General features: G+C 44.8%; 1 protein-coding gene across 3 annotated transcripts in view; it reads left to right on the top strand.

The window, feature by feature from the left end:
• TM9SF4 (transmembrane 9 superfamily member 4) overlaps positions 1-25,609 on the top strand; it is a 52,158-nt gene that overhangs the window by 9,318 nt on the left and 17,231 nt on the right. The window contains exons 1-7 of one of the 3 annotated variants that reach the window (XM_019798650.2): positions 536-628; positions 13,075-13,188; positions 17,611-17,710; positions 22,381-22,549; positions 22,652-22,781; positions 23,959-24,082; positions 25,395-25,513. In XM_019798650.2, the coding sequence (XP_019654209.1) occupies positions 551-628; positions 13,075-13,188; positions 17,611-17,710; positions 22,381-22,549; positions 22,652-22,781; positions 23,959-24,082; positions 25,395-25,513 (834 nt within the window). In that variant the 5' untranslated portion in view covers positions 536-550. Of the gene's footprint in view, positions 1-535; positions 629-13,074; positions 13,189-17,610; positions 17,711-22,380; positions 22,550-22,651; positions 22,782-23,958; positions 24,083-25,394; positions 25,514-25,609 lie in introns of those variants that run through there. The other 2 variants (XM_002918276.4, XM_011223724.3) reach the window with 2 other exon arrangements.

Raw genomic sequence — 25,609 nt, 5'->3', positions numbered from 1 at the left:
AAATGACTGATTTTAAGTGTATAGTTCAATGAATGTAGTTCATTTACTTTATGAACTGAATATTATGAATAATATAGTTCATTAATTTATCATTCAAATGACTTATTTTAAGTGTGTAGTTCAATGAATATAGTTCATTCAGTTTTAGTGAATGTATAGACTTGTGCTCATCACAATGACACAAAATTTAGACCATTTCTGTCATCCCAGCAGGTTCCCTTACAGCCAAGGGGTTGACACTTGGAGTCAGTCCCTGCTCCCACACCAGCCAACCACTGATCTCTCAGTCTCTAGACTTGCCTTTCTTGGGCATTTCACATAAGTGTTATCATAGACCATATAGACTTTTGCATCTGGCTTCATTAACTTGGCATAACGTTTATGGGGTTCGTCAGTGCTGTAACAGGAATTGGTAGTTCACTTCTTTTTATTGCTGAATACTATTCCATTGCATGACTGTACTGCATTTTGTTTCTCCCTTCACCAATTGATGGGTGTTTGGATTGTTTCCAGCTTTGGACTTTTGTGATCAGAGCTATTAGGAACATTCATGTACAAGTCTTTGTATGGACAACTATTTCCTCTTCTCTGGGGTAAATGCCGAGGATGGGAATTGCCAGGTTGTATGGTAAGTTTATGTTTAACTTTTTTAAAGATACTGCCAAACTTTCCCACGGCTTTACCATTTTATATTCCCATCAGTATATGAGGGTTCCAGTTTCTCCATCTTCATCCACACTTGTTATTGTCTGTGTCTCTGAGGTTAGCCATTCTCGTGGATGTGTGGTGTGCCTTATTGTGGGTTTGGTTTGTGTTTCCTAATGATGAATGATATTGAAGTCATCTCATGTGCTTATTAGCCAGTTGTATAGATCTTTTGTACAGATCTTTTGCCCTTTTTTAAATTGGGCTGTTTGTTTTATCATTAAGTTGTAAGAATTTTTTTATGTATTCTGGATACAAGTCCTCTATCGGGTGATTTACAAAGATTTTTCCTCTAGCCTGTGGCCTTTCATTTTCTTTTTTTTAATTTAAAAAAATTGAAGTATAATTGACATTCAGTATTATTAGTTTCAGTTGTACAACATGATGTATTTTATATACATTACAAAATGCATACCATTGTACGTGTAGTTACCCTCTGTCACCATGCAGAGATATTACAATATTACAGTATTTTTGACGGTATTTCCTATGCTGTCCTTCACATCCTCATGACTTACTTATTTTATTTTTTAAGGTTTTATTTATTTATTAGAGAGTGAGAGCACGAGCAGGGGGAGAGGCAGGCAGGGGGAGAGGGAGAAGCAGGCTCCCCACTGAGCAGAGCGCCCAAAGCAGGCCTTGATCCCAGGACCCTGGGATCATGACCTGAGCCGAAGGCAGGTGCTTAACCAACGGAGCCACCCAGCCGCCCCTGGACTTACTTATTTTATAGCTGGAGATTTGTACCTCTTAATCCCCTTCACCTATTTTGCCCATCCCCCCATCTAATCTCCTCTGGCAACCATTGGTTTGTTCTGTGTATTTATGAGTCTGTTTCTGTTTTGTCTGTTCGTTTGTTTTGTTGTAGACTCTACATATAAATGAAATAATATGATATTTGTCATTGACTTATTTCACTTAGCATAATACCCTCTAGATCCATATCTTTCATTTTTTAAATATATCTTTTGAAGTATATAAGTTTTAAATTTTGATGAAATCCATTTTATTAATTTTTAAAATATAGATTATGCCATTGCTGTTGTATCTAAGACATCTTTGCCTCACTCAAGGTCACAAAGATTTTCTCGTAACTGTTCTTCGAGAAGTTTTATAGTTTTTGCTTTTCTATTCAGGTCTAAGATACCTTTTTTTTTTTTTTAAGATTTTATTTATTTATTTGACAGAGAGACGGCGAGAGAGGGAACACAAGCAGGGGGAGTGGGAGAGGAAGAAGCAGGCTCCTAGTGGACGAGCTTGATGTGGGGCTCGATCCCAGAATGCCAGGATCACGCCCTGAGCCGAAGGCAGATGCTTAACAACTGAGCCACCCAGGCGCCCCTAAGATACCTTTTGAGTTAATTTTTGTGTATGGTATGAGGTTCTTTTTGCATGTGGCTACCCAAGTGTCCAAGAACCATTTGTTGAAGACTGTCCTTTCCCTATTGAATTGCCTTTGCAACTTGTTGAAAATCAATTTACTATAAACATATAGATTTATTTCTGAACTTTTAATTCTGTTCCTTTGATCTTTATGCATATCCTTACCACACTATCTTGATTACTGTAGCTTTATAATAAATTTAGGAATATAATAAGCTTAGAATTTGTTTATTTTTAAAAGTTGTTTTGGGGGGGCGCCTGGGTGGCGCAGTCGTTAAGCGTCTGCCTTCGGCTCAGGGCGTGATCCCGGCGTTCCGGGATCGAGCCCCACGTCAGGCTCCTCCACTGGGAGCCTGCTTCTTCCTCTCCCACTCCCCCTGCTTGTGTTCCCTCTCTCGCTGGCTGTCTCTCTCTCTGTCAAATAAATAAATAAAATCTTTTAAAAAAATAAAAATAAGTTAAAAGTTGTTTTGGATGTTCTTGGTCCTTTGTGTTTCCAAATAATTTTAAGGTTGACTTGCCAGTTTCTACAAAAAAGCCTGCTGGGATTTTGATAGAGATTGCCTTGAATCTGTAGATCAGTTTGAAAACAGTTGCCATCCAGTCAATACTGAGTCTTCCAATCCATGAAAATGGAATATCTCTCCAGTTACTTAGAATGTTTTGTAATTTTCAGTATAGAAGTCTTTTTTAAAAATTTATTCCTGGGGCACCTGAGTGACAGAGCGGTTAAGCGTCTGCCTTTGGCTCAGGGCGTGATCCCGGCATTCTGGGATCGAGCCCCACATCAGGCTCTTCTGCTGTGAGCCTGCTTCTTCCTCTCCCACTCCCCCTGCTTGTGTTCCCTCTCTCGCTGGCTGTCTCTATCTCTGTAGAATAAATAAATAAAATCTTTAAAAAAAATTTATTCCTAAATATTTTATTTTTTTTGAAGATATTATAAATGGAGCTTTTTTTTTTTTTTAAGATTTTATTTATTTATTTGACAAAGACAGCAAGAGAGGGAACCCAAGCAAGGGGAATGTGAGAGGGAGAAGCAGGCTTCCCGCTAAGCAGGGACCCCGATGCGGGGCTCAATCCTAGGACCCTGGGATCATGACCTGAGCCAAAGTCAGACACTTAACGGCTGAGCCACCCAGGTGCCCCATAAATGGAGCTATTTTCTTAATTTAATCTTGGGGTTGTTTGTTGCTAGTATGTGGAAATACAGTTAATTTTTATATGTTGATCTTGTAGTTTCTGACCTTACTGTATTAGTTCTAGTACTTGTTTTGGGGGTTCCTTAGGATTTTGTAAATACAAGATATGTAATCTACAAATAAAAGATCCTTTACTTCTTTTCAATATGGATGCCTTTAATTAATTAATTATTCGCTTCAGTGCACGTTATTTGCATTTATATAGCACAGTGTTGAATAGAAATGACAAGAGTGGACATCTTTGCCTTGTCAGTCATCTTAGGAAGAAGCATTCAGTCTTTCACCATTAAGTATGATGTTGGCTGTGGGTTTTTCATAGCTGCTGTTTATCTGATTGAGGAAGTTCCTTTCTATTCTTAATTTATTGGGAGGTTTTATCATGAATATGTGTTCGATTTTGTCAAGTGCTTTTACTTTGTGAAGATTTTTTGGTTTTGTTTTGGGGTTTTGTTTTGTTTTTTAAGATTTTATTTATTTATTTATTTATTTATTTATTTATTTATTTATTTATTTGACAGAGAGAGTGGGAGAGGGAGAAGCAGGCTCCCCACTGAGCAGGGAGCCCGATGTGGGGCTCAATCCCAGGATCCTGAGATCATGACCTGAGCCGATGGCAGATGCTCAACCAGCTGAGCCATCCAGGCACCCCAGATTGTGTGGTTTTGTCGTTTATTTATATGGGTACATTGGCTCAGGTATTGAGCCAACCTTGCATTTCTGGGGTAAACCCCACTAGTCATGATGTATAAACCTTTTTATATATTGCTGGATATGATTTGCTAATATTTTGTTAAGGATTTTTTCCATCTGTGTTCGTGAGGACTGTATGTAAGTTTCCTTTTCTTGTGATGTCTTTGGCTTTGGTACAGGTTTAAAAAAATTTTTTTTAGATGAATGAGATTATACTATACACTCATCTTATTTATTTTATAATTTATATTTATAATTTATAACTTTTGCTGGGAGTCCTTAAAAAAATGATTCTACCTTCCATTTAAGTATGGAGGGCTAAATTGCCCTCCCCAAACATTGTACCAGTTTACCTGTATTTAGTCTATTCAAATTTTTTAAAACCTTATGACTCTAATAGGTAAAAAAATCAGATGCCATTATTTTGATTTGCATTTTTTAAGTTATGGATGATGTTGACCATCTTTTTGTGTTTGGCCTTTTGTGCTTTTTTTTTTTTTTTAACTGCCCATTCATATTCTTTTGGGTTGTCTTTGATTGGTTTATCAGAGCTTTTGGTATACTGAAGGAATAGTCCTTTGTCTGTGGTGTGTGGTAAATATTTTTACCCAAATTGTGTTTTTCTTTGTCTATGATGTATATATTTTTAAAATTTTCTTCCTTCTTCCTGTGTATCCTTTTTCTTCATAGTTTCTGGGTTTTGTTTCATTCTTAGGAAACTTTCCATGTCAAGATTGTTTAAAAGTATATCTGGGGGGGGCGCCTGGGTGGCACAGCGGTTTAAGGCGTCTGCCTTCGGCTCAGGGCGTGATCCTGGCGTTGTGGGATCGAGCCCCACATCAGGCCCCTCTGCTATGAGCCTGCTTCTTCCTCTCCCACTCCCCCTGCTTGTGTTCCCTCTCTCGCTGGCTGTCTCTCTCTCAAATAAATTTTAAAAATCTTAAAAAAAAAAAAGTATATCTGTATTGGGGTGCTTGAGTGTCTCAGTCAGTTAAGCATCTGACTCTTGATTTTCACTCAGGTCCAGATCTCAGGATTGTGAGATTGAGCCCTGCATCAGGCTCTGCACTGGGTGTAGGGCCTGCTTGAGATTCTCTCTCTCTCTCTTTCTCTCTTCCCCCTTCTCTAAAAAATAAAATAAAATATTTAAAAGTATATCTGTGTTTGCTTCTAACACTTCTATTTCAGTTTGTATGTTTAAGTCTTTTCTGTCTTTGGATAGCCCTGTGTTTTAATATTTAGTAGAATGCAGTCATCATTCAGTGTTGGCTGCCATTGTTATCAGGATCATCGTTCCATGCTCATCATCTTTTAATGCAGCTCACGTGCCTGAAAAGAGCGTACCTGTTCCTCTACCTTCTGACCTTGGGCAAGATATTTAATCTCTGGGTCTCGAGTTAACTAGCAGTCATCCATGAAATGGAGACAGCAATTCCCAGGCAGCTGTAGTTGTGGGAATGGTGCAAGTCAGTGTATGTAAGTGCTTAGCATAAAGTAGGGACTCATAAATGGAAAGGACTGTGTGCCACAGTACCTTGTGCTTACTTGGCCGGTGCTCAATGACCCTATGGCTTCTTGTTTCTTTTTTGTGGTGTTTTCCACCAGGGTGAGTATTATCCTCATTTTTGTGTCTTTTTGTTTGTTCTTGGTTTTTGTGTGTGTACTCATGCTATTGGTTTGAGAGTTTGGAACAGAAGCCTCTTGGAGTCTTTCAGGATTTGCTCTTCATCTCTCTGCAGCCTAAGCTGTCAGGGAGCCCTTCAGCTGTCCAGGGCAGCCTCTCTCTGCTAAGACTGGAGGATTCTGTTTCACAAGAAGGTAGAATTGGAGTAACTTCTTAGATTTAATTGGCTTGATGACTACAGGAGATTGTAATCCTCTGCCCTGGCTTCAAATCACATATTAGATAAGGCAAAAAGGCCTGGTATCTGGCTTTCTGGGAGGGAAAATTTTTGATTAGCAAGAAATAATGATGTCAACTGTGGGCTTTTCATATATGGCCTTAATTGTGTTGAGGTAAATTCCTTTTATACCTTTTATGTTGAGAATTTAAATCATGAATGGATGTTGAACTTTGTCATACTCTTTCACTGTGTCTATAGAGATGATTGTGTGTTTTTTTTCTTTCATTTTATTAATGTGGTGTATCACACTGATTGATTTGCATATGTCGAACCATCCTTGTGTCCCAGGGATAAATCCCACTTGATTTTGTTGTATGCTTCTTCTAACGTGCTGTTAAATTCAGCTTGCTAGTATTTTACTGAGAAGTTTTGCGTCTGCGTTCATCAAGGATATTGGCCTATAGGTTTCTCTTGGTATCTTTGGTTTTGGTATCAGGGTGATGCTCACCTCATAAAATGAGTTTGGAAGTATTCCCTCTTTATTTTTGGAAGAGTTTAAGAAGAATTCTTTATTGAACATTTGGGAGAATTCACCTGTGAATGGTACTTAGATTATTGATTCAGTCCCCCTTATTTATTGGTCTGTTTTGGTTTTCTGTTTCTTCTTGATTCTGTTTTAGGAGATTATATGTGTTTCTAGGAATTTATCCATTGCTTCTAAGTTACCCAATTTGTTGATGTATGATTGTTTATAATCCTTTTTATTTCTGAGGTGCCTGTTATACTGCCTCCTCTTTCAATTCTGATTTTATTTGAGCCTTCCCTCTTTTTCTCTCATTGGTGCTGCTAAATTTCATTTCGTTTCACTTAGTTTGTTGATTTTTAACTTTTCAAAAACAACCAACTCACCTCTGTTGTAGGGTTTTTTTTCTGTTTTTAAAATTCTCCTTTTTTATTTATTTCTGCCTAATCTTTAGTATTTCCTTTCTTCTGCAAACTTTGGGCTTCATTTGTTATTTTTCTGGATCCTTGAGGTGTTAAGTTAGGTTTTGGGGGATTTTTTTTTTTTTTAATGTAGCAGTTTACTCCTGATACTGCTTTTGTTGCATTCTGTAAGTTTTGGTATGTTTTATTTTTATTTTCTTTTGTCTGGGGTACTTTTAAATTCTCGTTTGATTTCCTCTTTGACCCAATGGTTGTTTAGGAGTGTGTTTTTGGTTTTGGGGGGTTTTTTAAAAGATTTTTATTTATTTGTTTGGCAGAGAGGCAGCGAGAGAGGGAACACAGCAGGGGGAGTGGGAGAGGGAGAAGCAGGCTCCCAACTGAGCAGGGAGCCCGATGTGGGGCTCCCAGAACGCTGGGATCATGACCTGAGCTGAGGCAGACGCCCAATGACTGAGCCACCCAGGCGCCCAGGAGTGTGTTGTTTAATTTTCACTTATTTGCCTAGTTCCCATTTTTTGTTATTGATTTCTAGTTTTATTCCATTGCAATCAGAAAAGAGTGATGGGTGATTTGGTCTTCTTAAATTTGTTAAGACTTATTTTGTGAACCTACCATGTGATCTGTCCTGGAGAATGTTCTGTGTGTACCCGAGAAGAATGTATATTCTTCTGCTATCAGGTGGAAGGTTCTATATATGTTTGTTAAGTTCATTTGGTGTGTAGTTTTTTTTTGAGTCAGCTGTATATTGATTTTCTGTCCAGATGTTCTTGCCATTATTTTAAGTGGGATATTCAAGTTCCCTACTATTATTGTGTTGCTGTCAGTTTCTCCCTTCAGATCTGTCAATATTGGCTTTATACATTTAGGTGCTCTCATGTTGGGTACGTATATATTTATATCTCTTATATCTTCCTGTTGAGTTGACCCTTTTGTCATTATATAATGGCCTTCTCTGTTTCTAGACACTTTTTTTTTTAAATATTTTACTTATTTGGGGCGCCTAGGTGGCTCAGTTGGTTAAGTCAGACGCCTTCGGCTTGGGTCATCATCCTGGGGTTCTGGGCTCGAGTCCCACGTTGGGCTCCCTGCTCCACTGGGAGTCTGCTTCTTCCTCTGCCTCTCCCCCCACTTGTTCTCTCAGTCTCTCTTGCTCTCGTGCTCTCTCTCTCTCGAGTGAATAAACAAAATCTTTTTAAAAATATTTATCAGAGAGAGAGGGTGCACACAGCGGGGGGGGGGGCAGGAGGCAGAGGGAGAAGGAGGCTTCCTGCCGATCAAGGAGCCCCATGTGGGGTGTGGTCCCAGGACCCTGGGATCATGACCTGAGCAAAGAGCAGACACCCAAACGGACTGAGCCACCCAGATGTCCCGTAGACAGTTTTTAACTGAAAGTCTATTTTGTTTGATGTAAGTTTAGCCACCCCTGCTTTCTTTTCGTTACCACTTATGTGGAATTTCTTTTTCTATCCCTTCATCTTCAGCCCATGTGTGTCTTTAGATCTAAAGTGAGTTTCTTGTAGACGGTGTATTGCTGGATCTTATTTTTGTATCTGTTCAGCCACTCTGTGCATTTGGATTGGGAATTTAATCTACTTACTCTCCAGGTTATTGTAATACGCATCGGGGTTGAGAACCACTATCTAGATGTACAGATTGGGTATGGGGGTAATAGATGCTCTCGGGGAGTCTCATACTAGGTCCTTGGAGGTGGAAAGGTGGGCGGTATCAAGAACTCCTTGAATTTGAGAATCAAAAAAGTCATTCTCAAGAGGATACAGCAAAGATTAAGAACCAAAGTATTTAGGGGCGCCTGGCTGGCTTAGTCAGTGTAACATGTGACTCTTGATTGTAGGATCATGAATTCCAGCCCCACATTAGGTGTAGTGCTTACTAAACAAACAGACAAACCATAGCACTCAGTCCTATGTAAGTGGATTGTTTTATATTTTTATAGATCGGGGGTCGTTTGTTGCTTATTAATTTGTTTGAGTACTCCCATAACAAAGCTAGACAAGCAATTAATGCAGGTGGAGAGATGGCAGAAACTTAGATGACCATCATTCAACACAAAATGTACTATAGCAGGGGCGCCTGGATGGCGCAGTCGTTAAGCATCTGCCTTCAGCTCAGGGCGTGATCCCGGCGTTATAGGATCGAGCCCCACATCAGGCTCCTCTGCTAGGAGCCTGCTTCTTCCTCTCCCACTCCCCCTGCTTGTGTTCCCTCTCTCGCTGGCTGTCTCTGTCAAATAAATAAATAAAATCTTTAAAAAAAAATGTACTATAGCAGTGCCTTAGACAAGTGCATATTTAAATATGTGTCAACTAACTTAAGCACTAATCCTTGAACATATATAGTTGTGAAAGCTCAGTTCAGTATTGGGTAGTTTCCATTCTCTTCCTCTAGTGACATCATCAAGATATTTACAAGGTGTCTTGGAAAGAAAGGAAAAGAATAATTCCCCTTGTGGAGATCTGAGGGGTTTCTTGAAGGAAGAAACATTTCCACTGGACCTTCAAGGCTAGGTAGAACTTGAATAAGGTGAGGGCAGGTTTCAAAAACAGCTTGAACAGAAGCTTGGAGGCAGCCTCACCTGACCAAGTGTGATCACCAAAGGCCAAGACAGTCTTGGGATCTTCCTGAAGGCTTAGAAGGAAAATGTGGAAGGTGCTGATGGAAAGGTATCTTGGGGCCAGCTGGTGGAGGGCCTTCCACACTGAGCTAGATAGAATTCCTGTAACCTAGGTGTTTAGAGTGGTGATTTTTTTTTTTTGCCTGATTTATTCTGTTGTTTTTCTTAAGTGATATAAATGTTTTATAATCCCCTAAGAAAAATTAGAAAATAGAGATATACAGAAAGAAAGAAAGTCTGTCACTTAGATAACCCATTTTGCCTGCTAAACATTTTCTCAAAGATAACTTTTTTCCCAAAAGGAGGGGAGGGGCGCCTGGGTGGCACAGTGGTTAAGCATCTGCCTTAGGCTCAGGGCGTGATCCTGGCGTTGTGGGATCGAGCCCCACATCAGGCTCCTCCGCTATGAACCTGCTTCTTCCTCTCCCACTCCCACTGCTTGTGTTCCCTCTCTCGCTGGCTGTCTCGATCTCTGTCGAATAAATAAATAAAATCTTAAAAAAAAAAAAAACAAAAGGGGGGGAATCCTGCTATGCAATGTTCTATCCCCCACTTTTTCTACTTAAATCTAAATCTTAAATATTCCTACTCTAGAAATATTTCCTTTTAATTAGTACATAAATGGGTAATTTAACCCATTCCACTAATATTGGATATTTTACTATTGAAAGTAGTGAATGATTCCACTATGTTGTTTATTTATTAATTTTTATTTTACTATTATTATTTTTAGAGGACAAGAAAGCGGGCACACGCATGTGTGAAGGGGGAGGAGGGACAGAGGGAGAGGGAGGGAGAGAGAGAATCTCAAGCAGAGTGCACCGATAGCGGAGCTGGACGTGGGGCCTGATCTCACGACCCTGAGATCGTGACCTGAGCCAAAACCAAGAGTCTGACACTTAACCCACTGAGCCATCCAGGTGCCCCTGATTTCACTATTTTAAATCATGCTGTAGTGAACACCCTTTTATGTACATTTTGGGATATTTGCCATATTTTTCTTAACATGTCTCAAAGTAGAATTACAGGGTCAGAGTATACACTTTGGGGGGGGGGCTTTTGATAGAATGCCAAATTGCCCCCCCAGAAGTGTTGTAATTATCCCTCTAGCGATATGAGAATATCAAAACAGCGACATTTTAATATCTAAAATTGACAGTGTCATTGTGATGCAGTCATTAATTCTAAACTGAACTTCTGAATTGCTTTTGGTTGCCAATTCTATTATTCAAAGAATGTAGCACATTAATGAAATATCCTTTGCCATTTTTCATCTGTTGATCCTTCCTCTAAGATCAATTGATTTGTGGTTTGTTGATAGTATCTTTGTGAGAGGATTATCTGTTTTCTGCATCATTTTTCAAAAATTCGGAGTTGAGTTATTGTTGTGGTGGTTATTTAAACAAACTTTGTGTAGCAGTTTATGCCGGTACTGCCGGATTGGTTTTCCTTGTACTTCAGTTAACTGGAATTTATGTATGAAGAGGACAGGGCTTATTTCTCTCACTTGAAGCGCTCATTTTTCTAAAGACTGACCAGTGAGGCCTAGCACAGGGTTCCAAGGAGGGAGGGCCAGAATCTTCTGACAACAGGTCAATTGGAGGAAATTATCAGATCGAGAGGAAATTAGATGCAGGTGCTGTAGCCAGCCCACAGTCAGTAGGCTTCCCGTCACAGAAAGAAAGAATAAATTCTGTTCGTTGTTGTATTCAAGGCAAACCCATACTACAACTAATCCCTTCCCTTTGTGAATGTGTAAAATGTCTCTAGAAGGATTTTCAAGGAACTGGTGAGAGCAGTTGTCTGTGGGGAGCCCAAGTGGGAGGAAGAGTTCTTTTTCATGGTATACCCATTTGTACTGTGTTTGTGTTATTTACTGTATATGTGCTACTTTTTCAAAACATTTTAAGCTATTTTTTAAAAGCCTTGCCCGCTCGTAGTTATGTAAGATGTTAACATTAGACGAAGCTGAGTGAAGGGTATATGGGAAATCTCACAGTATCTTCGCAACTCTTCTGTAAATCTAAATTTATTTTAAACTTAAAAGTTTGGGGTGGGGGTGCCTGGGTGGCTCAGTCGGTTAAGCGTCTGCCTTAGGCTCAGGTCATGATCTCAGGGTCCTGGCATCAAGCCTCACATGGGGCTCTCGGGTCAGCAGGAAACCTGCTTCTCCCCCTTCCCCTCCCCCTGCTCATGCTTATTCTCTCTCAAATAAATAAATAAATAAATAAATAAATAAATAAATAAACAAACGACTTTGACCAAGCTATGTATCTACAAAAAGTGCACCAAGCTTAGAACCTTAGACCATTAAAGCCAGCTTGTGCTTCTGGTAAAAATGCAGATGAGTCTACATTTTTGGCAAGCCCCTTGAGTAATTCTGATTCCGTATAAAACTGAGTTCCAGAAAGAATCATCTGAGTGAGACAGAGAGAGAGTGAGTGTGTGTGTGTGGCAGTAACTTGAAGGATGGAGGGGCTGTGAAGGCAAGGTGGTCAGAAGCTGTGGCCAGTGACCAGTGGGTGAAACGAGGGTCTGCAGGGCTGCAGGGGGTGGAGAGAGGGCAGGTGCAGGAGCACTAGTGAGTCGGGGATCCAGGTGTCTGGATATGAGTTCCTTGTTCACACAGATGGGGAGAGAGAATCAGGAAGCTCTTCGAGTTCCTTGAGGGGGTGAAGCATGTTGCTAACTAAGGGAAAGAGATGTTTTGATGGAGTGCATTTCTTGAGGCCTGTAATTGGTCTTTCTTGCCTTAATTCCCAGGTGACTATCCTGCACGTAGGTCATTTACTGAGTGCCCACTGGGGGCCAGGCCCTGGGGACACACAGTCCCTGCTCCCGCAGAGATCACATTCGAGTGGAGGGTGACAGACTGCACAAATAAACAAATGCGTATTGTACATGATACGAGCGTGTGCATGCATATTGTGCGTGTTTGTAGATGAGCCCATGAAGAGAAATGGAGTACAGGGATGGGGGATGGGGAGCGGGAGCCCTGAGGGTGCTATTTTAGGTAGGATCGGCACTGAAGGCTTCTCTGAGGACCTGACATTTGAGAGAGACCTGAATAAAATAAGGAATGAGATTAGCCACGGAGGTATCTGTGGGAAGGGCATTCTGGCAGAGGGAACAGTAAAGGTGATGGCCCTGAGGGGTAGAGAAGGGCTTGCTGACAGGAGACAAGAAGGCCAGTGTAGCTGGGGCTGAGTGAGGAGGAGAGCGGCAGATGATGAGGTCAGTACAATCTGGAGAAGGCTTGTAGGAAAATATATTGGTCACATAGGGGCTTCCTGACCAAGTGAGCTTCTTGGTGTATAGAGAAGAGGGAATTGGTGGACCATCATGGAGCTTTGTTTCCTGCTAGCTATACTGGAGAGTGACACAGTGTGAAATGGTGGAAAGAACATCTATCTGGAAGTGGGGAGCTGTGGCTACTGTATTACAGTCTTCCCTTTTGCCCCCACATTAATTACTTCACTCATTTTGTGACTTGTTTCTGGAAGTGCAGAATCAGTGCCTTGTGGGACTCTTGGGGGCATTTGGAAGACAGCACTTACAGAGTGGGGATAGACCGGGTCAGTTAAAGCACATGTGAGGGTGCTATGACTTGATCTGCCCCAGAGAGATACTTACTTCTTTACCGCATTCCAACTACGACCTCTCTTCTTCCAAGCAGGATTGGTTGCCGTGGTCCCTGCTGCTTCTCTCTCTCACGTATGATACACGCGCCTTCTACGTCCCTGGGGTTGCACCAATAAACTTCCACCAGAACGACCCTGTAGAAATCAAGGTAGGTGCATTGCTGGACTGTTGGAGCCTTCTTTGCTGGGCAGCCTGGCTGGAGGACCCTGGTGAGATGGTCCTGTCCATCCCATGCTTACAGAGAACAAAAGCCAGTGCCAGTCACCGTGGCAAAAAGTGGGTTTGCAGCCTGCTGGGTGGCTGGAAAGGGAGTGCCCTAGGGGAGCCCACAGTTCCAGGAGCTCTGCCTCCTCAGCTGTCTCTCCCACTCTGCAGCTTTGCCTGTGTGCGTGTGTTCTCGCTCTGTATCCCTCTCTTTCTCTTCAGCTCTGGCTCTGGCTCGGTTCTGGTTCTTTCCATGTCTGTGTTTCTCACTCTTACCCTCACATGTGTCTCTGTTTCTAGGTGTGTATGTCTGTGTGTCTGTCTGTCCCTCTCAGCCTGCCTCCCTGTTTCATTGGCTCCATCCTCCTCTCTATTCCCAGCTTCTGTCCACATGACTCAGATTGTCTGTGCATACACAGTGTATTACGGCCTCTGTGTTTTCACTTGCAGCTTGTGCCACCGGCTGGATTCTCTAATTCGGGTTTTCCAGACTGCATCCTGCCTGTCTGATGGTGGTATAGGAGATGATTTTAAGTAGTTGACAGATTTATTTTATTTTAATACCTGTTTTCTTTTAATGTATATTAAGAAATATAGCTGCTACTTCAACTCATGATTTTATGGCTGCTGTTGGTTTTCAGTTTTTAATAGTGATATGGTATTAGCTCCTTAAATAAATGTATTTCCCTAAAAATGAATCAGATCCAAATAAATAGTAGATCAGTGGTAGGTAGATGAGGCAATTTGGTGCATGAATGATTCAAGTCTAGAGAGAAGCCATCTAACCAGGCACCTTTTCAAGCTAGATGCCCACTGTGGGTCAATCAGTTGGCAAAGGTGGGGAAGGAGTCACTTAAACTATGGTTGATGGGGGACAATAGGCAGGCTGGCATGTTGATTAATGGCCCTTTCACAGTGCGCTGTGTTGGTGGCCTTCTCAGAGCCCCAAGCAGGGATGGGGGTTGGTGGTGGATTTCTCGGACCTGGTTTCCCAGGGCACAAACTCCAGAGGGGAGGTACGGTGCAGGCTGACTGGGTCGGCCCTCAGGGTCCCACTTGGGAGGGAGTGAGGGAAGCAGGACTGGGCAGAGGGAGACACTGAGCTGTGGTATAGCATAGGCCTGTGGGAAGCTCTGGAACGGGAATGGCTGGCCCTTTGGAGTTGTTCCAGATTGAAGGGTTCTCTGTATCCCTCCGTGAACCAGTCATTGGATATAGACTACCACCAGGGCAGGGGCGTAACCTTGTACAAGGGCTCCCAGCCAAAGGGACTCTCCTCTGTCATTACCCAAATATAACCACTTTTAATACTTTGGTATTTTTCTGGGGTTTTTTTCCTGTGCAGTGTTTACAGTGTAGGACACTTGGCATTCTCTCACCTCCGTAAATCCCCCACTACTTGACTACCACACTGTTCCTCCCTTGGCAAAGTAATGTGTAGTTGAAATTTCTAAGTAGTCCTTCAGACCCTTAGTGATTGTGTAAAAAGGGCTAACAAAACTTATAAGGTTATGAAAATAAATTCTAAAATAAAGATACATTTCTTGCCTCATTATTGTGTTGAACCACGTCTTTACTGGTCTGTGCAAAAGCAAAGCAGGAAGATTGCATGAAAATCAAGTGTTTGTCTTTTCCTGAGCATCACAGTGTTCAAAAGGAGAAGCAGAAGACAGGGTCACAAAGGACCAGCCACAGGGTGTGCCATCATGTACACGCCCCTTTGTTTGCCGTCACATTTTAGGTATTAGTGAAATTACAGGTTGCTACATGTCATGCTTATTTGGGGCATCACATACAAGCAACTTGTGATTATCCAGGGGGAATTAACCAGTTAAGAGGATAAATGTGTAAATAATACATTTGTTTAAAAAAAAAAAAGGAAAGAAAGAAAAAGAAAACTGCTAGGAATCAAGTTCTAAAAGAGCTCGGATCTTTTCTGTCCCAATCATTGCTGTGTTACAAACTCCTAATACATAGCAGGGTGGATAAATATGTGTGATGAATGGCTGTTCAAAAGCATCTGCATTTAGGGGTGCCTGGGTGGCTCTGATGGTTGAGTGTCCAACTCTTGATTTCAGCTGAGTTCATGATCTTGGGGTTGTGGAATCGAGCCCTGTGTCGTGCTCTGTGCTCAGCGTGGAGTCTCCTTCAGATTCTCTCTCCCTCTCCCCTTCCCCCTGTTCATTCTGAATGAATGAATGAATGAATGAATGAATAAATAAATAAATAAATAAAATCTTTTGTAAAAGTTCATTTAGAACTAAGCAATGATTAATGAGTAAATGCAACATTACATGTGTTGCATTGTTGTGAGCATATCTCTTCCTCCCAAGTCAGACTTGTAACTTTCAGGAAGAGTAATGAAGGTAACATTTATTGAGGGTTATTTACATACCAGGCATTATGGGTGACTTAACTCAGATGCCCCCAAGAACCCTCTGAAGCAGATACTGTATATTTGTCACAGAGTTACTGTATATTTTACAGATAAGGAAACCACTGCCCAGGGTCCTGTGGTGAGGAAAGCATAGGGTAGTCCTTAACTACTCCATCTCTTACCTACTGCAGTACCCTTCCTCCCAGTGCTTCTGCTGAAAGCCCCCTCCAGAGCAAAGCTTGTGGCACAAGGAGGAGAGGGTGGCTCTGGCTTCCAGACCTGCCAGGCTAGGGGTGTGAGAGGGTACACTTTGGGTGGAAGAGGTGCAGGAGGGGAGGAGGGAACATAAAGGTGGGACCTCAGTCTCTTTGTAATGTGAATTCTTTTTTGATGATCCAGAAAGAGAGAATGTAAGAAACACAAAATAACAGGCTGCTATAATAAGCAGTAACTTTTTGGCCATTTTGGCTCAAGCAGCTTATGAAATGCTTAATAGTAGTCCTCAGTCCCTTAGTCCAACATCTAAAAACCTCTGAAACCCAGTTTTCTAAGCTCTCATAGACAAGACTTGGCCTGAAATGTTTGACTTCATTTGTCCCACTTAGAATGAATATTTTTGCATTTCTTTGCACAAATAGTCATTAAATATGGGGTACTGCCCCAGACCCAGCTAGGGAGTGTTGACCATACTCCCCTTTTAAAACCAAAAAAATTCCAAAGTATGAGTTTTATTTATTTATTTATTTTTAAGGATTTTATTTATTTATTCAACAGAGAGACAGCCAGCGANGAGAGAGGGAACACAAGCAGGGGGAGTGGGAGAGGAAGAAGCAGGCTCATAGCGGAGGAGCCTGATGTGGGGCTCGATCCCATAACGCTGGGATCACGCCCTGAGCCGAAGGCAGACGCTTAACCGCTGTGCCACCCAGGCGCCCCCCAAAGTATGAGTTTTAAATAAGGATTGTGGACCTACATTCTAAAAATTATTGACAGTTTTTTAGATGGTGCATGGGAATGGTTGGTAGTTTCTAAATAGCAAAGATAATTTTATTTGCATGTGGACCAGAATTTATTTTTTGTAACGTTTTGATTAGTTCTGTTTATCTGTGGTTTGGCATTGCCTATGACTGTCACCGTTTCCAGAGCTGTATTCTGTATGCGTATATCACTTCCTGAACATTCTCCTTCGTGGTCTTCTTAAACCTTGTTTTTAATGGTTGCGTAATATTTCACTGAATGAGTATATTATGGTTTGTTGACCAGTTTCCCATTGTGGGATCGTTTTTCCTCTCTTCCGTCACTCAGCAAACATTTAACGAGCACTTCTGTGTGCCTGGCTCTGTAGGTCCTTGTCCTCATGGAGCCTAAATCTTAAATTCTAGGAGGAGACTGTTTTTTTAAAGCAACAGGTAAACAAAATAATTATGTTTTATCAGACATGTTACCCAGGAAACTGCGCGTGTTGGAATAGAGCAAATGGGGGCATTCCCTTAGATGAGCTAGTTAGGGAGGACTTCCAGGCGAGGGGCGTAAGCTGGGACCTGGATGTGCAAAGGCGCCAGACAGGCGCAGAGCCTGAGGCGGGAGAGAGCGGGATGGCCTTGAAGAATTGCAGGCCGGGAGAGCACTGTGGTTATGAGGAAGGAGTGAACCTCTTTGTTCCTAAAGTTTACCCTCGTTTGGAGTTATTTCCTTGGGAAAGACGCCCAGAAGTGAAATTATAGGGTCAAGGGATATCAGACTCTCAGTCTGTATTGAATTTGGTTATGATTTTAAGCAAAATCTATAATGTAGTCTAAAACAAAATGGATCATGAAATAATGCAGGATTGTAGACTGGGTAGTATCTAGTATCCTACAGCTGTGATCTGCTGAGTTAATTTGATAACATTACCAAGTGTACCAACGATGTGTGGGTACCGGGGAGGATTATGCAAACAGCCGTCGGGGTTTCCGGATTGACGAACAACAGCCTCTCTTCTCCCACCAGGCTGTGAAGCTCACCAGCTCTCGAACGCAGCTACCTTATGAATACTACTCGCTGCCCTTCTGCCAGCCCAGCAAAATAACCTACAAGGCAGAGAATCTGGGTAAGTTCTCCTCTCTCGCTGCCAGCCTGTCCCTGAGGGGAAGCCGCATCTTTACATGGTGATGGTAGCAGTTAACCCTGACGTCACTGTGAGCTGCGCACTGTTCTGTGTCGTTTACATGCATAGCAGCTTATTCAAGCCTCATAACAGCCCTGGGAGGCAGTTGCTGTTTTTATACCCATTTTACAGGTTCAGTGACTTGCCTCTGGTTATAGTTTTAATTGACGGCTAAGTTGGGCTTGGAGTCCACGTAGTCGGACTTCAGAGTTGCAGCCCTTGGCTACTGCTCAGACCGGCTCTCCCTTGATTTCTCTTTCATGGCTTCTGCAACCTACTCTGCTTTTAATTAAGAGAGCGTGTGGTTACCTCTGGCCCTAAAGGAAGCAGAGACATCACCGTGGTTCTTGCTAAGTGACTGTGCAAGACTTGTCTCAAATAATGTGAGAAGCACCCAGCGCAGTGTCTGGCATATGTGTTCCATAAATAGTAGTCATTTTATTCTAATTCAGATAATTCTCCATTTGGTAGAATTTCAGGCTTAAAGCAAAAGACATTCGGAAGCCTCTATTCCCTACACGATTGTTACTACTTACCCTGTGCCCATCTTGGTGTTGAGTCCTGGAGATAAAAATGTGGGTAGATGCTGTCCCTGACCTCAAGGAACTTAGGAGACTTTCCTCTTATAGCTTAGGAAGGAGGAAGGAGAGAACTGGTTCTTGAGCAGGCCTCCAAAAGGTCTGCCTTCTCTGACAGAGCTACCCCTGGCTCAGATGTTTCCAGAACCCCTAGCTGACTAGTGTATCTACGACCAGGTATTGGATGTCCCAGACCAGCTGGAGGCAGGCCTTGCAGTCAGCTTAACCGAAAGCCCGCGGTACCTCCCGTCTCTTCGTCTTGCCTCGTAATGTTGTCTCGGGGCCTGGGCTGACTTCCCCTGACTGACTGGGCTGCTCCGCCTGCCAGTCGCTTACCCTTCTTTTCCCTTTCCATACCACGCCGTGTTCTGACCACCTTGTCTCTGCCTGAGAAACTGGACTTGCTTTGTCCTCTTGGTCAAAGGACCCTCAGAACAGCTCCTCCCTTGCCCATGAGCTGGTATGGACTCGTTGGCAACCCATGGCTCAACAGTTGGGCACACCTCAGTGTGACATTGGGTGACCTTAACCTCTCTGAGCCTCTGCTGCATCCTCCATGAAGCTGGGGAATGTTCTGCCTCACAGAAGTGGAAGCTTTTATGTACAAAAGTTACCTTGCTATATTGTATCTCATTCTGTCTTTGTGGAGTGCCTCCCTTCATGGCCTGCAGGTTCTTAGAGTGGAGGGATCATGCTTTATATTCCTCTCTCTCTCCCACTTCTGACCCAGTGTCTGACACAGTAGGATTCAGTCAATGTTAGTGTCCTACTTAAATGGAAGAGAAAATTCCTTGGTTAAATACCTGATGGATGGCAAGCCTTGTACTCTGTTCTCATCATCACCACCGTTAATACTTACAGGGCTCTCGTGAGCCAGGTGCTGTTCTAGGCACTTCTGTGCTTTAACTTCGTTAATTCTCACAACACCTCTGCGAAGTAGGTCTTTTTACTATCCCCTCAACGTAGGTAAGGGAAGTGAGGCAAAGGAGGTATACGGTATAATTCCTTGCCCCAGTCACTCACCAATATGATTGCTCGCATTTCGTAGTAGCGGGAACGGCAGCATCAGGGATTTAAAAGACTTGCTCCACAGGTCACATGGCTAGTAGGTAGAGAAATTGACATATTACCCAGGGTTTTTTTTAACTCTAAAGACAGAATTCTTTCTGTTGTCCAGACTGCCTTCTCCAGAGGTTGATTTGGGCTGTCTGAGGGTAGAGCTTGTGGAGCTCCATACCATGGCGTGTGTGGGAGTGTCTGAGGCAGACATACTGGGCCACAGCCTCAGACTCTCTTATAGGGTCCACATTCCTAGCTTGTTGCTCATTTAGTGTGGCCGGCGATCTGTTCCAGCTATAAAAAGTTAAAAGGAACATTTGCGTATTAGAGATGAGCTGTTGCAGACCAGCATGCCTTGTTTCTTGGTGTAAATTTAATTTCTAAATATCAAGGAGAGATACCTGCTTACTTGGTCTACAGCCTTGTTCCTCTCTGTGTATGTTCTTCCTTTCCTCAAGTAAGCTCCTTGTAGACTAAAAAGTGGGCAGTAGGGGGGCGCCTGGGTGGCACAGCGGTTAAGCCTCTGCCTTCGGCTCAGGGCGTGATCCCGGCATTATGGGATCGAGCCCCACATCGGGCTCCTCCGCTAGGAGCCTGCTTCTTCCTCTCCCACTCCCCCTGCTAGTGTTCCCTCTCTCGCTGGCTGTCTCTATCTCTGTCGAATAAATAAATAAAATCTTTAAAAAAAAAAAGTGGGCAGTAGGGCATGGTGTGGAGGAAGGAGCCCAAGAGCTTAGTACTACGATAATCCCCTCGTGTGATCATGGGCAAGTCACCATTCCTCTCTGCTTCTAGTGTCGTCTTCTGTGAAATGAAGAAGGGGACCCGAATCGTTTCCACAGCAGACCGTGCAGATGCCTTACTGGCATTCTTGCTTTCCACTGGCCAGTCCACTCCTGGGTTTTGTAGACTCGACTGTGTTACTCAGCTTCTAAAATGGGGGGAAGGGGAGCCCTTCGTCTCCCTCTTCCTCTCCTCTCAGTGCCTCGTCCATACCTTCCAAGGCTGCTGCTTTGCCCAAGGGTGCAGTTAGCACCCTGCCACTTACTGCTCGTACGCCAGCAGCTCACAGCTTCTGTCCGCAGCCCTGACCTGTCCTTGGAGCCTGGAATTTGGGTGTCTAATTGCCTGCTTGACATATCCAAACTGAAAAAATGCCTTCGTCTAAATTGGCTCCTCTTTCTGTTTTCCCACCTAGCACCCTATTGTAGAAACCTCAGTCTCCCACCACTGCTCACTCGTCCTGCTCCCGCTCAGTGGCTCCTGAATCCACGTGCTGGCTTCACCCTCAGCACCGCCCAGTCCGGCCACCGCCCTCACTCACTTGCGTGACTGAGTGGCATCGCCCCAGCCAGTCCCTTGCATCTTCTGTGTTTTCTTCACGAAACAGCCAGAGTGATCTTTCTGTCATCAGAATCAGGTCATGTCTTCCTCCATCCCCGTTAGAAACCCTTCACAGGCTTTTCTTGATCTCTGGATAAAGATCAGACTTCCAGCACAGCCCACAGGCCCCGAGGTCCAGCTCCAGCCCATTTCTTGGGCTCAACTTAAGTCACTTTCCCCTTGCTCCCTGTGTCGCAACCACACAGGCCTCTGCAGCTCGGCACACGTCTCCCACCCCCCAGGAGTTTTTGCACATCCTGTTCCTTCTGTCTAGAATGTTCTTCCTCTGTCTCTTTACGTAGTCAATGCCCCTCTTCCTTTAGAGCTCACATCAGACATCATTTCCTCAGAGAAACTTTCCTAGACCTGCTCCCCATGTCTAGAGCGGGTTCCTCTTGTTATGTGATGATTTCACCAAGTCTGTCTTCCCTAGACCATAAGCTCCGTGAGTTTGTTCAGCATTGCATCCTCAGGGCCCAGCCCATAAGCAGTACCAGGTAGATGCTGGGAGTGAGGGAATAGATGAAGGGATGACTGACTAGGCAGAGAGGGCCGTGTCCAGGCAGGTCCCTGCTGGTAAGCCCGTGTGGGACCCCGTGTGTGTGCCGGTGCTAGTCCCGCCTGTTGGCTTTGGTCAGTCTTCAGCCTGCCTCAGCTTCCCCATCATCCCGGTAGAGTCGTTGGAAGAGCTCAGGATGATGGTGCCGTTGGCTGTCGTTGGCAGCCCTGAGCTCCGCGCCTACACGCCTGGCGCCTGGCCACTCTGAGGCGGTAGGCTTGCAGCGACTGTGCCAGTTCATTAAGTAAAAACCTGTTTTGGCTAAAAATCTCGGGTGCTGGATTTTACCCCACCCCCCTCCCTGCCCGAAGTGGGATCTGAAAGCACAGAAATCAATGGGAACCACTGTCTGTCCTTAAAGAGCTCATAGTCACGGGTGGCAAACACTTAATACGGCAGCGCACGGTGCAAAGTCACACCATCAGCATATGAAAAGGTGCAGAGGCGATGCTGACAATAAAGCTGGTATTGGTTGCCGGCATGCTCTGTGCCTCATGCTTGATTTCTCACTGGGAGCCTGTGAGATGGCTACTGTCATTATCCCCATTTTACAGATACGGAAATTGAGGCTCACTGAGGTTACGTAACTTACCAAGACTGCTAAGATAGTAAGTGGCAGAGCCAGGGCTCAGTAGCCGGTCCTGTCTTCACCGCTGTATGACGCTGCCTCTACACAGAGGGGAACCGGTGGAGAGAGTGACAGGCTCGGCCCTGAAGAGGTCAGGAAGGGCTTCCTGGAGGGTGAAGCTGGGTTCGCAGGGTAAGGAGGAGCTTCCCAGGAGCATGGGCGAGAAGTGGCACATGAGGCACAGAGGCATATTTGATGGGCCCTGTAGAGTCTGGTGGCGGTGTCACAGAGGGGGCGGAGAGGGTGACAGGTGGGAGTCGGAGGGGCCAGCTCTCTCCAGGTAGGGTAGAGCACCGAGTGCCAGGCTGCAGAACTGCCCTTCGAGTCAGCAACGTCTCCACGATTCTGCTGACCTCAGCAACCTCAGGGCTGAAGCTCTGAGATCCATGTGTCTCTCTTACGGCAGGAGAGGTGCTGAGAGGGGACCGGATTGTCAACACCCCTTTCCAGGTGCTAATGAACAGCGAAAAGAAGTGTGAGGTTCTGTGCAGTCAGTCCAGCAAGCCAGTGACCCTGACCGTGGAACAGAGCCGGCTCGTGGCCGAGCGGATCACGGAAGACTACTATGTCCACCTGTAAGTTGTCCTCTGCTCCCTCCCGGCCCCCGAGTTGGTGTGGGGTGGGACACAGATGGGACAGGCAGTCCAGGGGGACTGAGCGGGGCCTTGGGTTTCCAGCATTGCCGACAACCTGCCTGTGGCCACCCGGCTGGAGCTCTACTCCAACCGCGAAGGAGATGACAAGAAGAAGGAAAAAGATGTGCAGTTTGAACACGGCTACCGGCTCGGCTTCACAGATGTCAACAAGGTAGAGTGTCTCTGCGTGCTCGAAGGGCTGGGGGAGTTTCCCCTGGTAAGTCACCAGCCCTTGGGGCCACGGGGAAGGGGGAAATATTTAGCTCTAGGTTTATAACAAAAGGTGGGGTGGCCAAGGCAGGTTTCTCCTGGTGGCCCTGGGCGTGGTCTATGGGAGTCTGTTCTTTGGGCAAGACTGGCAGATGCTACACAGGAAGTGGAAGGCACAGTCCCTGAAAAGTCAGATTCCATATTTATAAGATTAAAACAAAAAACAAAAAAAGACGGAATTTCAACAGTACGTAGGAGAGAGGGCTAGATAGGCTAGTGGTCAAGAGTATGCTGGCCCCCTGGGGGTTGGATCCCGCCTCCACCACTCACTAGTTGTTGAGTGACCTTGAGCCTACCTGTTTCCTCTCGGAGAATTTGATTCCTCATCTGTAACGTGTATGCAGTGTCCACAGCCGCCCTTGGGGGTTGTTACGCAGAGTAAAGGAGATGATTTGTGTGTCTACTATTTTATAGCGCAGCCTCTGAGAAATATGCTAGTAATGGCACTGACAGTAACAGTGATTCTCCTGTCTTTCTGATTTTCTAAACTGAACACCCTCTACGTAGGAAATAAAGAACAAACCATTTCTTTTGAGGCATAGCCCCTGACCTCAAAGGGCTTCCGGTCCCAACTGGGAAGAGAACTGACCATGTAGGACCCTGCATCCTAGGTCCCGGTTGCCATCACTCATGTGCTAGTGCCGTGACAGTCAATGCCAGCAGAGCTCAGAAGAGCTTCTTGTGCATTCGGGTTGTCATGGAGGAGGTGGGCCTTGAAAAATAGGGAGGCTTGAGTTGGGTGGAGTCAGGGGTGGCATTCTAGCCAGAGTGAATGCCAGGGACAGAGCTGCAGTATGGAGGCTGTTCATGGGGCAAGGAAGGGCTGGGGGAGACCAGGTGAACTAGGTGTCTGAGAACATGCTAAAAGGCCATGAATGCCAGGCCTAAGGGATCTGGGCTTTTATCTAGTAAGCTCCCGGGAGCCCTGGAGCGTTTCTGAGCGGGGAGTGCTGTGAGAGTGTTTTTGGCAGGTTGAAACAGCTGAGCCTGCTGGACGAGGGGAAGGACCTGATAGCTGGGATGATTTTCTGGTTGTTTCTTGACTACTAGGTATTTTGTTCTCTCCATTGCTGTTTTAGATTTACCTGCACAATCACCTCTCGTTCATCCTTTACTACCACCGGGAAGACCTGGAAGAGGACCAGGAGCACACGTACCGCGTCGTCCGCTTCGAGGTGATTCCCCAGAGCATCAGGCTGGAGGGTGAGTGGGGAGGTATGACCAGAGGGGCAGGGCTGGATGGGCCTGGGCTTTCACACCCAGGGTCTTCTCACACTTGATTCTGGGATGGCTGATAGGCCACAGTGTGGCATAATGGCCCAGCCAGGGTAGGATCACTGCATTCCCTTGAGAGAAGGCGGGGAGCAAGGGGAGAGCTGACATCTGTTGTGTCCTGGCCTGGCACCTTCCTGGTTTACCACCCCCTGCAACCCCCGGAAGTGTGTGGTGATTATAGATGAGGAACCGGAGACTCAGAGAGGTTAGGGACTTGGCCAAGAACAAACAGCGACTAGGATTTGGCTGGGCCTTTCAGAAGAGCCAGCCAGCTTCCCCTGGGCTGAAGAACAAGGGGCAGGGATGCAGACAGAGCGGTCAGGCAGTGGGTTTCTGTGTTTGTCTTCCTCTGTGTAAGTGATTGGGAGAGATGAAAATTGGCCCAGGGTCAACAGTTGTGCGGGGATCTGAGAGCCCAGCCCAATAGGCCTGATAGGAGCTGGTCCGGCTTCTCACCTGTCCGCCCTTGCTCACCCCTGGGCACACTTCAGTTTAGCAGTTTAGCTTGACCTTTGTCCACAGCGTTGATGGGTTTCTGGCTTTTTTTTTTTTTTTTCCTTTTTAAAGCTGTGGAACCTAGTTTTCAAACAAAATCATAGCCAAAAATCTCACAGAAGACATAGATCCTGTGCTTTCAGAGCACTGTACTGCCTCTCCTTCTGGTGAGTGCCGTGAGCACAGCTTTACGTTTATTGTGTGATAATTTTGACATCATCTCTCCCCTCAACCATTTCCTCGAGTTTAGAGACTCTTTCTCCTTTCTCACCATTTTCTGTCAGCAGAGTACTGGGCACAGAGTAGGTGCTTCTTATATGGTGGTTGGTTGAATGGATGGACAGGTAACAGGATGAGCGGAGGAGCAAATGGATAAAGAAGCATCTGAGTGATTGAGTTAACTGACGTGCTGGGACTTTGGGGACCGGGTGAATGAGTAAACATGATAGCAGGACTTGGGGGTGTTTTTCCTGTTCAGCGGAGCTGATTGAGTGAATACATGAATGCTTGAATTGAGTGAAGAGAGATCACATGAGGGACTTGGACCCCCTCCTCTACACCCAGCAGCCCCAAAGGCTCTTAGGGAGGTCAGGGCTCTGGGGAGGAAGTTTTACAACTCTGTTGCCTCCACTCATACCCTGGGTCCCAGCAGCAGGCAGCCCCTGAGGGCGCCCCCCCCCCCAGAACAGCCCTGGGTAGTGGCATGGGTCCCCACAGGAACATACTGAGTCTCTGTCTCTCACAGACATCAAAGCAGATGAGAAGAGTTCGTGCACCCTGCCTGAGGGTACCAACTCCTCACCCCAAGAAATTGACCCCAGCAAGGAGAATCAGCTGTATTTCACCTACTCTGTACACTGGGAGGTGAGAAGGGGCTGGAGCCCACGGCAGGGGAGGAGGGTTCTAGTCTGGGCAGGAGTTACCTAGCAAGAGGCCTGACTCTAAGCACTTCAGTTCCAC

Source organism: Ailuropoda melanoleuca, chromosome 13 (genome assembly GCF_002007445.2).
Source record: "Ailuropoda melanoleuca isolate Jingjing chromosome 13, ASM200744v2, whole genome shotgun sequence".
Lineage (NCBI taxonomy): Eukaryota > Metazoa > Chordata > Mammalia > Carnivora > Ursidae > Ailuropoda > Ailuropoda melanoleuca.
Note: the sequence above shows the minus strand (reverse complement) of the source record. Positions and strands in the feature narration are given on the sequence as shown.